Source organism: Lytechinus variegatus, chromosome 12, assembly GCF_018143015.1.
Source record: "Lytechinus variegatus isolate NC3 chromosome 12, Lvar_3.0, whole genome shotgun sequence".
Taxonomy (NCBI): domain Eukaryota; kingdom Metazoa; phylum Echinodermata; class Echinoidea; order Temnopleuroida; family Toxopneustidae; genus Lytechinus; species Lytechinus variegatus.
Genome location: NC_054751.1, coordinates 2,080,784 through 2,093,848, shown reverse-complemented (window position 1 = coordinate 2,093,848; position 13,065 = coordinate 2,080,784). Strand labels below are relative to the sequence as shown.

Genomic DNA, 13,065 nt, shown 5'->3' with positions numbered 1-13,065 from the left:
CATAGCCTACTATATTAAAAATTTGCGTTTCCTCTGGTAATATGTAGTATTTTTTTTCTAAGTACACTGTAAAACAAATGCCAATTATTCAAATAATCATATCAAAGGTTTCATTTCTGTCTCAGCCTGCATAAAATATGTATGATTGGATACTTGCATATCAAAGTATCCATTAACCACTTCAAGCTCGGGTGGTGGGGGGGGGACTTACTTAGCTTGATATTTTTTGTGGTACAGTATAATAATAATAATAGTATAGGGTATTTATATTGCGCACATATCCACCTTGTTAGGTGCTCAAGGCGCTCCTATATTACCCGGCTAAGCTAGGCGTTCATAGCGCACACAGCTTTTTAAGGAATTACTTCCTACCGGTACCCATTTACCTCACCTGGGTTGAGTGCAGCACATTGTGGATCAGTTTCTTGCTGAAGGAAATTACGCCATGGCTGGGATTCAAACCCACGACCCTCTGTTTCAAAGTCCGGAGACTAATCCACTGGGCCACAACGCTCCACATATCTGTAATGTATAAAGATTGTGCTGCAATGTTTAATTCTTTCTTTTCTTAGTCTTGCACAACTATTAAGACCAAATTCGCAATGCAGGGGTACGTAGTTCGGAAACATTTCTTAAGTGTAGGTCAGACAAAATATGCCTGAAATCAGGATTTCCTTAAAAATCCAATGCAAATTCTGTATGTAGCCAAAATTCATAAATGTATCATTTTTCTTACTTTTACTAAATTAAAGTGATGAATCTCTGGTTATTTATGACTGAAAAAGTGACACTGATTTCTGAAAATAGCCTAGGCCTACATAGGGTTAAAGTGAAGAATTATAGGAAATCATATAACACTACTCAATCATCAAAACAGCAGTTAACATGAACTTGTCAGACAACAAAGGTTAATTACATTGATAATGACACATGATGTATGTACAGATGTGTAAATAAGTTCACATTCATATATGCATTCCATAAACGTTTGAATGCGCTTGAGTATATCTAAAATTGTTTTACTTAACAAAATTGAAACATGATTAGCTGTAGCACCACTACATCCACAAACAATTATTGTTACTCAAATGGTTGTGTTATAAAAGCAACGCATGTATAGGCAAACCTGCTGACTTGACCACAGATTTCGGACCATCTCTCTATAAACAGACCACAAAATTTAGTTTTCCTTCAACAGTTTCCCAAAATTAAAGGGATGAGCTAAAACACAAAATAAATTTGTGAGAAGCAAGATAGAACAAAAATATACAAGGTTTATATGGTAAAGGTGCACAACTTGTCGAGTGATCATAATCATCACCATTTTGACATATGGAAATGAATTACAATCAATTATTACAAATTTTATGAGGCATAATTTTAACTTTTTATGGTATGCCATTATAGACATTTTACTTTGATTTTTGTTTCTTCTTGTATTAATCAGTTGCATCTTTTTGAACAACTGAAATTCTGTGCTGTACTTGAGCTGGCCTCAAGGACAATTACGTGGCCCTGTCCTTATCCATGGACTCAGACGTCTAGTATTTGGTCTTCATCTTCGAGGTCTAAACTTCTTGGCGTTCCTTACATTTATACAGAGTTGTCAAGATGCTGTCACAAAACAGCATGATTTTTTTTTAAATAGATCATTATTTTGAGATGAACCCAGTCAGTATGTATACTAGTAAGCTAGTCTGTATGTACACACACTGTTATTGCACTACTCTTCAGGTAATGAATTTGTTTTCCTTTGGCTTGATTTTGAATTGAATGGTAAACCTCTGGCAAAATAAGGGCACTGGCACTTCTTTAAGTATTTAGAAGGGAGGTGGTATCCAACTCCATATTCAAGGATGGAGGAGGTGGAAGTACAGCTTCAGTAAATACCTCTATGCAACAAGAAAGGTCAGGAGGTTCAGGGTAATTCTGTTGCATGTCTGGTGTCCAGTGACCCTCTGTTATTACATCCTTGTCAGCTTCAGAATCAAAGAAAGCAGGTTGTGGGACTGAATCACCCAAATCTGTTACAATGTCTGCTTGGATACTCTCTCTAGCACTCTCGGTTAGTGCACCAGGGATCTCTTCAACTGTGGCTTCTTCAATTGGGAGAGGAAAATCACAAGACGGTGTTTCATTACATCCTGGAATATTTGAAGGCTGGAAGCCGAATCTTCCAAACAAGTAATTGTCAGTAATAGGTAGTGGTACAGATGGATACTTCGGAGTAATCTCCTCACATTGATACTTCCTTGGCCAATCTCTCTTTTTTGCCAGGGGCTGGATTGCAGAATCTGGTTCAGAACCTTTTATTGGAGAAACAACACTACTAGGACTCTTATAAGGTTTTTCCTCCTGGTGTTTATACTCTAGTCTTTCAGGCTTTTTCCTTTGTCTTCCCTCTTTCTTTGTCATGAGCTGGATGTCCTGACTTGAAGAACAATTCTCAATCTGTTTCTTTAATTCATTGCATGGCTGAGCACCTTCAGATGTTTTTTCTGGATCTACGGTATCTGCAAGTATAGGATTTTTGCGAGGTCTTCCTCTTTTTCTTTTTACCTCACTGACTGATCTACAGTTCTTTGTAGAATCATGGATATCTAATGTAGGAGGATTTTTTCTGGGCCTTCCTACTTTTCGTCGTATTTTCCCACATGTTACACTGTTGGGAATATTTTTGTGAGATGCAACATGTACCCTTTCCTTTTTCTTCAGATTGTTCAAGGTAATATCCCTTGCAGATTTTCGTTTGAAACTGAACAAACGTTTGCTGATTAAGAGAGGCCCTCTGGGCTGATAGTCATCAATCCTCTGCTTGACACTGGTACCAAATGAAACAAACTTTTTGGAAGGCCTGCCTCTTCCTGTCTTCTCATAACTGATGTTTGTTCTGGCTCTTGCTGTTATTTGTCCAACCTTGAAATTCTTTTGGATTTCTTTATTCTGGAAATCACCTTGCAACATTGCAGCATCCTTCTTGATCCTATCCATGATCAGGCTTTTGGCACTGACTGATGCTCCCATAGAATTGAAGGGTAAGGGTGGATGTTTCAATATTTTCTTATGGGAATGGCTACATTTTCTGATTTCATCATTTACTTGGCTGGATTGAGCATTCTTGTCACCATAGGTCAACCTAATAGTTTTTTGAGGAGAGCTGGAGATGCTTGACTGAACATAACCATGAGCATGAGGTGCAATCACTCGTCCACCTGAGCTTAAGGGAGTTGATTTTGCAGGTAACATCTGATGAGGTAAACCAGACATCGACTGGGACTTGACATCTCTGCATTTCTTTGTCCTGCCCTGGGAATGTTTATCAGGGCACTGAAAGAGTTGTGCAAGCCTGCTTTGGTCATCAAGGTTAAGAGATCCATTAATCAGTCTCTTGGGCAACTTCTTGATACGAACTGACGTTTTTTTCATGCATCTCCTTTGCAATAATATTGACCTACGCTTACTCTGAAAAGATGGCAATGCTCTTGAATCTGTTGTTGGTACATCTGTGGAAAATCTGTGAGGATGTGGTTTGAAGGCATGTTGTTTCCTTCTCTGCTTGATAATTTTAGAGTAGTGCACTTCGGTCTCACTTGAGCACACAATTGAAATGACCCTTTGAACAGTCTCAGGTTTTGTTGATATCCTTGATGCTGAATCCATTTCATTTTTGACCTTTTCTGTTTCTTGGTTTGAACTTCCCAATAAGTTGCAATAAGCCATTTCATTCAAAGTACTTGGAGAGACATAATCTATTATACTGGAATTACTCAAACTTGCAGTGGCATTGGACCCTACATCAAGGTTTTTGTCCTCGTGATATAAAGATAGATGGCTGTCCGAAAAAGCATTATTTGTTTTCTCATTACTAATTATCACTTCTCCAGAAGGTCTGATCTTCCCTGTTCTGCTCCTACCTCTCTTCTCAGCAGGTAGACCACTGTCATCTTTTGTCACCTCCTTATCAATGAGCCTCATCTTCCTTGGTCTTCCTCTGCCTCTCTTTGTAGGGGTTTTACAACTGTCTACACATTCATCTTTAGCTGAAGTTTGCTCTCTGAAGCCAATCCTATTTGTATCTTTATGTGGCTTTTCTGGATGATCATGAAGCAGATTTAGTTGACCTCCTAAATCTCCCAAGGGAAGCACATCTGTTGGAACTGCCATTGGCAAGATCTCTTCTGTCATTTGCTGATCATTGCTTGGTAACATATCTTCATTCAGAGACTGATCTTTGGGTGGTAAGATATCTGCAGTCTTTGTCAATATCTCTTCTTCTTCTGACTCACTTGAGCACACATTAGTTATATCCCGTTGAACTACCTGAGGTTTATTGGTAATTCTTGAATCCATTTTCCTTTCACTTCTCATCACTTCTGTTTCTTGATTTAAACCTGCCTCTGAGTCCCTTCCTGACAATTTGCAATGAGTCATTTCATTCAAGACATTTAGAGAGACATGTTCATACAATTTTGAATCATTTAATAATGTTGTGACAGTAGACCCCATGTCATGGTCTTTATGAATATCTTCTTGATATTCCTTATCAGGCAATGAAGAGAGATGGCTGTCCAATGAAGCAACATTTGTTATCTCAATACCCTGTACAACCTCTTCAGACGACCTGATCTTCCTTGGCCTTCCTCTTCCTCTCTTTTCAGTTGGTAGACTACTATCATCTTTTGTTACATCCTTGTCAATTGGCCTGATCTTCCTGGGCCTTCCTCTGCCTCTCTTCATAGGGGTTTCACAAGTGTCTCTTGAAATGACCATTTCATCACTTTCATCTGTAACTGAACTTTGATCTTGAATGTCCATCTCACTAGCATTGCACACATTCTGTAGATTTTCTGGATAGTCAGGAAGAAGATTCAATTTGCCATTTACATCTCCCAAGGGAAGCACATGGGTTGGTGGCAAGATCACTTCTGTCATTTGCTGATCATTGATTGGTAACGTCTCTTCACTCAGAGAATGATCTTTGGGTGGTAATATGTCTGCAGTCTTCTTCAGTATCGCTTCTTCTGTCTCACTTGAGCACACATTAGTTATATCCCGTTGAACTACCTGAGGTTTATTGGTAATTCTTGAATCTGTTTTCCTATCACTTCTCGTCACTTTTGTTTCTTGATTTAGACCTGCCTCTGAGTTCCTTCCTAATAATTTGCAATGAGTCATTTCATTCAAGGCATTTAGAGAGACATGTTCATACAATTTTGAATCATTTAATATTGTGACAGTAGACCCCATGTCATGGTCTTTATGAATATCTTCTTGATATTCCTTATCAGGCAATGAAGAGAGATGGCTGTCCAATGAAGTAACATTTGTTATCTCAATACCCTGTACAACCTCTTCAGACGATCTGATCTTCCTTGGCCTTCCTCTTCCTCTCTTTTCAGTTGGTAGACTACTATCATCTTTTGTTTCCTCCTTGTCAATTGGCCTGATCTTCCTAGGTCTTCCTCTGCCTCTCTTCATAGGGGTTTCACAAGTGTCTCTTGAAATGACCATTTCATCACTTTCATCTGTAACTGAAGTTTGATCTTGTATAGCCATCTCACTTGCATTGCACACCTTCTGTAATTTTTCTGGATGATCAGGAAGAAGATTCAATTTGCCTCTTACATCACCCAAGGAAAGGACATCTGATGGATCTGTTGGTGGCAAAATCTCTTTGGGCAGTAACTGATCATTGGTTGAAAAGATCTCTTTTGTCATTTCCTGATCATTATTGGGAGTTGAAAAGATCTCATCAGTCAGTATCTGATCATTGGGTGGTAAGTTCTCTGCAGTCTTCTTCAGTGTCTCTTCTTCAGACTCACTTGAGCATATAATAGAAGTGTCCCTTTGAACCATCTCAGGTCTGTTGGATATTCTTGAAGCCATTTTCCTTTCATTTCTCATTACTTGTGCCTTTTGGTTTGAATCATTCAAACTTAATATGGCACTACTTCCCAAATCAAGATTTTTGTCTGAATATACATGAACTTTATTCTCAGGAACTAACAACAGATGGCTGTCCAATAAAGAAGCATTTGTTTTATCAATATGCAAAACCTCTTCAGACCTCTTCTCCTTAGTGAATTGACCACTATTATCTTTTGTCACTTCCTTATCAACGACCCTGATCTTTCTGGGTCTTCCTCTACCTCTCTTTGTAGGGGTTTCACAACTATCCTTTGAAATAACCAATTTATCACTTTCATCTTTAGCTGAAGTCTGTTCTTTGATGCCAATCCCACTTGCATTGCACACTTTCTGTAGATATTCTGGTTGATCAGGAAGAAGATTCAATTTGCCTCTTAAATCTCCCAAGGGAAGCAAATAGGTTGGTGGCAAGATCTTTCCTGTCAGTTGCTGATCATTGATTGGTAACATCTCTTCATTCAGAGAATGATCTTTGGGTGGTAATATGTCTGCAGTCTTCTTCAGTATCGCTTCTTCTGTCTCACTTGAGCACACATTAGTTATATCCCGTTGAACTACCTCAGGTTTATTGGTAACTCTTGATTCTGTTTTCCTATCATTTTTTGTCACTTTTGTTTCTTGATTCAAACCTGCCTCTGAGTTCCTTCCTAACAATTTGCAATGAGTCATTTCATTCAAGGCATTTAGCGAGACATGTTCATACAATTTTGAATCATTTAATATTGTCGTGACAGTAGACCCCATATCATGGTCTTTATGAATATCTTCTTGATATTCCTTATCAGGCAATGAAGAGAGATGGCTGTCCAATGAAGTAACATTTGTTATCTCAATACCCTGTACAACCTCTTCAGACGATCTGATCTTCCTTGGCCTTCCTCTTCCTCTCTTTTCAGTTGGTAGACTACTATCATCTTTTGTTACCTCCTTGTCAATTGGCCTGATCTTCTTGGGTCTTCCTCTGCCTCTCTTCATAGCGGTTTCACAAGTGACTTTTGAAATGACCATTTTATTACTTTCATCTGTAACTGAAGTTTGATCTTGTATAGCCATCTCACTTGCATTGCACACTTTCTGTAGATTTTCTGGATGATCAGGGAGAAGATTCCATTTGCCATTTACATCTCCCAAGGAAAGGACATCTGTTGGTGGCAATATCTCTCTGATCAGTAACTGATCATTCGTAGAAAGGATTTCTTCTGCCATTACCTGATCACTGGATGGTAGCATTTCTTTATTCAGGGACTGATCATTGGTTCGTAATATATCTTCAGTCAGAGCCAGATCACTGGTTGATAAGATCTCTTCTGTCAGTGCCTGATCATCGTCTGGTAAAATTTCTGCAGTCTTCTTCTGTCTCTCTTCTTCAGACTCACTTGAGCACACAATGGAAATGACCCTTTGATCTGTTCCAAGTTTCTTTTTGGATAGTTTTGATGCTTCCCTTTCATTGTTCATCACTTCTGTTTCTGAATCATTCAAAATTGTAGTATTCGACACCATGTCAAATTTTTTGTTTTCATCTTCATGAAATTTATCATCAGGGTATAAAGGCAGATGGCTATCCAATGAAGCATCATCTGATTTCTGTACATCATGTACCACCTTTTCTAATGGTCTGATCTTCCTTGGGTTGCTCCTAACTCTCTCCTTATGGAGTTGATCATGGTCATCTTTTGCTGCTTCCCCATTAATAGGCCTGATCTTCTTGGGTCTTCCTCTACCTCTCTTTTTAGGGGTTTCACAACTGTCCTTTGAAATGACGATTTCATCACTTTCATCTTTAGTAGAAGTTTGCCCTTTGATGCTCTTCCCACTTATATCATACGTTTTCTGTGGATGATCAGGAAGCAGGTTTAATTGGTCTCTTAAATCTTCCAAAGGAAAGACATCCGTTGAAACTGCTGTTGGCAAGATCTCTTCATAAATTGCCTTATCATTGGTTGGTAAGATTTCTTTGGACAGTGCCTGATCACTGAGAGGGTGACTGTCCATCGCTACTTCTGATTCCATCACTAAGGGACATTCTTCATCTTGGTGAACAGCAGGAACTTTGGTATGACTGACTTTTTCTGTTGAGTCTGAATAATAGATTCCTGCTGCAGCATCTCTCTCAATAGAGTTGTCATCTCCATCGGTGGCTTTAAATATGCTTATCAATGATTTGATTTGGTTCTCTCTTGTTTCAGAGCCCATCTTCCTTCGAAGTCTGAGTTTTGGTACTGTATCTTCCATGAAACCTTCATTTGTTCCATCCTGGACTGTAGCAGTGTCTTTCTCCCAAACAGATAATGAGCCACTCTGTTCTTGTCTACATTTTTCTTTATTTTCTTCAATTTTTTCATTTTCTAGAATATCATTATTGACTTTACAGCAAGTGCGTTCAACTGGAAACCCATGATTGTACCCCAAGTCCCCTTCTCTGTCTCCATTTGTTGTCTGAGTACAAACACCCTTTGGCCCGTGAGAGTGTTCATGAAAGTTCTGAATTATAGTGGTGCATGAAAGAGGGGATAAACCTACTACATCCATAGAAGCTGAGGCAACACCTACATGACTGGTATTTGTCACTGGGACTTTTTCTAGTCTTCTTTTAAGGTTTATATTTTGCACTGGCCGTTTCGGTCTCCCTCTTTTTCTCTTAATGGGTTGGTCAATTTTGTTTCCATTTGTTTTTTCCCCCTCCTCATTCTCTTCATGCTTTTCAACATGAGCAGTGCTTGTATTGCTGTTTTGCATAGTGACATCAGTTGCAAAACCTTCTGTTGGTCTCAGGCAGCATTGCTCTTCAGGGAAAGCAGGACGAGTCCTTGCTTCTTCGTTGTTGCTAACAGAACAGATAAATTCGGCATCACCATGGAATCTAAATGACTCTTCTGGTACATCTATTGATCCTACATGATTATAATTAACTTCTTCAGTTAGAGAAACAATGCTACCTTCAGAGAGTATCTGCTCTTGCTGTTCTTGCACTCCAGGTGCCCCCTGATTCAACACAGCTGGAATGCATTTCCTACCACAATTCTGTAAACCAAGAACAGAGAAAAAGTCATAGGTTGTTCTTGGTCCTTCCTTCTCTCCTTCCAAATGGACACTTAATCCAACTCCATTGTGATCATCCAGCTCATCAGATACTATTGCAGGAACTGCATGCTTGGCTTTTGAGCTTATATGTTCTATTTCAATTGGCAAGATGTGATCTAAATCAGAATTAGGAGCAGGATACTTCCTTGGTCTCCCTCTTGGCCTCTTAATTTTTGGAACAATGCTGTTTGGATCAATAATTTTTCTAGGTCTTCCTCTTTTTCTTTTGAGAGGTTTAACGATTACCTCCCCTTCATCCTTTTTTTCATTTCCATTGTCACCATCTAAGAGTAGTCCATATTTAGTGATGGGAACAGCATTTTCACTGCAAGTCTGTATTAAAGGATTGTTTGAAAATACCTGATTATTCACTGCATGTGTTAAAGGTACCGAGTTATTCACTGTTACTTTCCCACATTCTTGAACTTCCCCAACTGATTCCTCCTGCAATGATTCATTGCTGGCACCATTAACATCTTGTGAGTTACTATTAACTGGGTTACATGTTGGGATTGTCATATGGTCAGTCACTCTTACTTCATGGCTCTCTTCTACATGTATTGTCCCTATGTTGTCATGGCAAATGCCATTTTCACCCAACAGATTAGACCCAGTGTCACGGTGCCGAGACCCAACTAGGTCTTTTCCAAATGATTGTCCAATAATCACTCCATGATCATCCTGCTGATTAAGTCCTTGGGATATCAATGTATTGCTTTCATGTTGCAACAAGTCTGATGAAGTCTCTGTATTTTTCTGGATGCCATTACTGTTTGTATCAACCTGAAGAATGTTTATGGGTGCTGGAGTGTCGATGCAAACGAAGGGGCCATACTCATTGGATGTCTTCAAGATATTTTCTAGCTGTTGGACGACTTCTTGTAAAGCACTCATTCTCACCACCACTCCTGGGCAATGTTTATAAATCACCAAGGTCCTCGGATCTGTAATGAACAATAGCAAATATATGAACTATTAATTGGATTGATGGATGAATTCCCTTATAGGCCCAATAAATGCAAATAATATGCTGTAAAGTGCTTTAAGCCATTACGGGAAAGTGCTATGACAACTAGCTATTATCAAATACCTGTATGATGGTACTGGTACCAAGTGTATGAGTTTGTAATGACCTACATACTTCTGTCATCAACTAGGGATGTCCTACATCAAGGGCTATCCCTGGTCTAGATAACCATGCTGATCAATTCCCGATCTTATTTTGATTATTTTGTATGGTAAACCTGTGATTTGTAAAAAGTTTCTGTGCGGCCAATTGAACTCAGGTTGTTTGTAAGGCCAAAGGGTGTTAGAATGCGTCACTGGTTAATAGAGAACTTTGCTCACATATCTCCCACAATGAGTTTGGGATTAAATTTGATTTGTTTTTAATTAATCATCTTAGACCTTACTTTTTAGAATGTTTACTTATCAATTTTTTTTCCAGCATGTTCTCTCATTTGCTGCATAAGACTGATTAATGGGGCAATCTCTATGGGCGATTCCCAATCTTCAAATTGGCTTGAAAGCTCTTTTTGCAGAATGTACACTTTTGTGTTAGTGGGCGATCGCGAGCCAGTAAACAAATCAATTGCACATTGCAAACAGTACATCTAGTGCATCGCTTGTGAAATGTACGGAGGTGCTGCATCTAGGGCTGTTATTCTCTGTTGATATATCACTAAAAATATATTACCGATATCAATAACTAGCGAAAAAAAGAACATAATCAATACAAATTTTTTATGCATTATAGCGATGACACAATACTTGCGTTGGTCAAAATTTGTATCTGCCACTGTACCAAGAACGCTTCAAAATCCGCGTTCATCGAATGTAATCGATAAACATCTGCAGCAACAACAATGAAGTCGACATCATATTCTTCATTTACTTTGGGGTTAACGACTTTCAGCATACATCTCCCATCTGGCTTCATTGTGGCATGATTGTACACTCCAAGTATACTATCAGTTTGCTGAAGCTTTCTTTCATCTAGCTGTATAGCTTGTCGAGGTAGCACATTGCAGGTTGCTCCAGAATCAAGTTGGAATCGGACATGCTGACCTTCCACAAGCATACTAGCAAAGATCCTTTTTGATGACTTTTTCGCTTGTATGGCATGTACCTTTACCTTGTCCACCAGCTCAACTGTGTTGAGCTGGAGCTCCTCAAGATTTTCTTCTAGGTCATGGACTTTTTCCGTTTGTTTAGATTTGCACACTGCTTTGAAGTGGTTAGGTTTGCCACATTCCTTTCTGTATGCTGGGCACTTTTCCTTTACTTTTTCGTGCTTCTTACCACAAAATTTGCAGCAGTTTACCATTTTTTGTGGCTTTGGTCTTTGTTTTGTCCTTTGAGCTCTTTAGCCTAGCGTACTTTCCTTCCTTTGGTCGTATTGCATGAACTCGCTCTTCTTCTGGACCATCCAGTATTCCAGCATTTTGTCTGGAAAGTTCCAAAGCTCTGCACGCCAAAATGCACCTCTCATAAGTCAGCCCAGGTTCACGAAGTAGACGCCGTCTCATATCACCATCCGAAATTCCACAGATAATCCTGTCTCTGAGGAGAGAGCTTTCTAGCTGGCCAAAGTTGCATCTTCTGGCCAGCAATCTCAATTCGGTTAGGAAAGTGTCAAAGCCTTCCCCTTTCTCCTGATGGCGAGTGAAGAATTTGTATCTGTCCACCGTCTCGTTGTTGGGTGACTTGCAATGCTTTCCCAGGGCATCGAGAGCATTCTCCAAGTTCTCCACAGCTGGTCTTACTGTCTCGTAAATTTCCCTTCCTCGGGCTCCTATTAGGCTCCTACATGTATACTGGTAATACAATACGTGACTATACTCATAGTCAGATTCATAGATTACCGGTACTCCCTTCATAGATTACTGCAGGGAAAGCTTGTTTTTTCCCCAATTTATGCTAGATTCTGAGGCGTTGTATAACTCAAATTATTCGTGCAAATCGCCAATAAATGGTGCGAGATTTCGCATTCAGTGAAACTGGAAGAAAGAGAGGTATGCTCTATTCAACTCGGCCATCGCCTCTTTGAATATAGAGCATCTTTCTTTCATCATCTGGTATACGGGAGTGAGGTAAACCTGTAGATCTCCTGGTAGTCAACGAAGTCATAGCGGATAACAAATTGCAAAACTGTTACACGATGCGTGTGTGCGTGTGTGCGTGGGTGTCGTCATGGTACATAGAACTGTTTGCTTTGTCAAAGTTTATCCAAGCCATTTTTGAAAGCGACAATATTACGTACAGACATTGGCAGCGGAAGCCAAAAAATTTAGGGGGTGTCCACCTGAAATTTTGGGATGGACACAGGTAAAATATTGGACAAGCGCCCCAAAAAACGTTATCAACCTAAATTTCAGGAGTTGCTAAGGCCCCCATCTCACTAGGATGGCGATCATGGCGACCATGGCGACCATGGCGATCTGTTTAAATCCCGCAAAGCGTAGCAGAATCGTCCTTGAATTCTATTTTTAGCCTGCGAGGCGATTGCACTACAACTTCACTGCGACGGACCTGCGCTGAAGGCGATGGTAATACGCTGGTAGTACGACGCTGCCACTCTCTTGCCACGATTTGAGGCAGATGTGATGCGCTGCTTCTGCGATCAAAGCGACCGTACAACGAGGCCCATACGCTAATTAGGACCTCGGTACGGTGGTGCTACGAATGGAACGATTGTGTTACGTTCATGATGGGCTCTTGAAACGATTTCAAGCAATCGGCATATTGATCGCGGCACATGAGACATTTTTCAGTCGATTGCCAACCTAGATGGATGTCCAGAATTTGGTTGGACTTATACATCTTAGCATTATACAACAACTTCAATTAGAAGTTGAATACGAGGACCTGATACGAGGACAGTAGAAGGAGGAGGCCAAAAAGATACTGGGTCCGATCCTGGCTGTCACTTAAGTCACAATATACAATATATATTAAAATTTCACTCAAAAGATGTCGATGAGCCTAATAGTTAATATGAGGGATGCATCCAGAATTTCATAAAAGAGCATAAAAATGTTTTATATTTTATTT

General features: G+C 39.6%; 1 protein-coding gene across 1 annotated transcript in view; it reads right to left on the bottom strand.

Annotated features, from left to right (window-relative positions):
- Window positions 1–446: 446 nt before the first annotated feature.
- Window positions 447–13,065, bottom strand: part of LOC121425148 — a 30,655-nt gene continuing 18,036 nt past the window's right edge. Inside the window, exon 2 of the mRNA XM_041621142.1 lies at window positions 447–9,956. Within this exon, the coding sequence (XP_041477076.1) occupies window positions 1,813–9,906 (8,094 nt within the window). The 5' untranslated portion in view covers window positions 9,907–9,956 and the 3' untranslated portion in view covers window positions 447–1,812. The remainder of the gene's footprint in view (window positions 9,957–13,065) is intronic.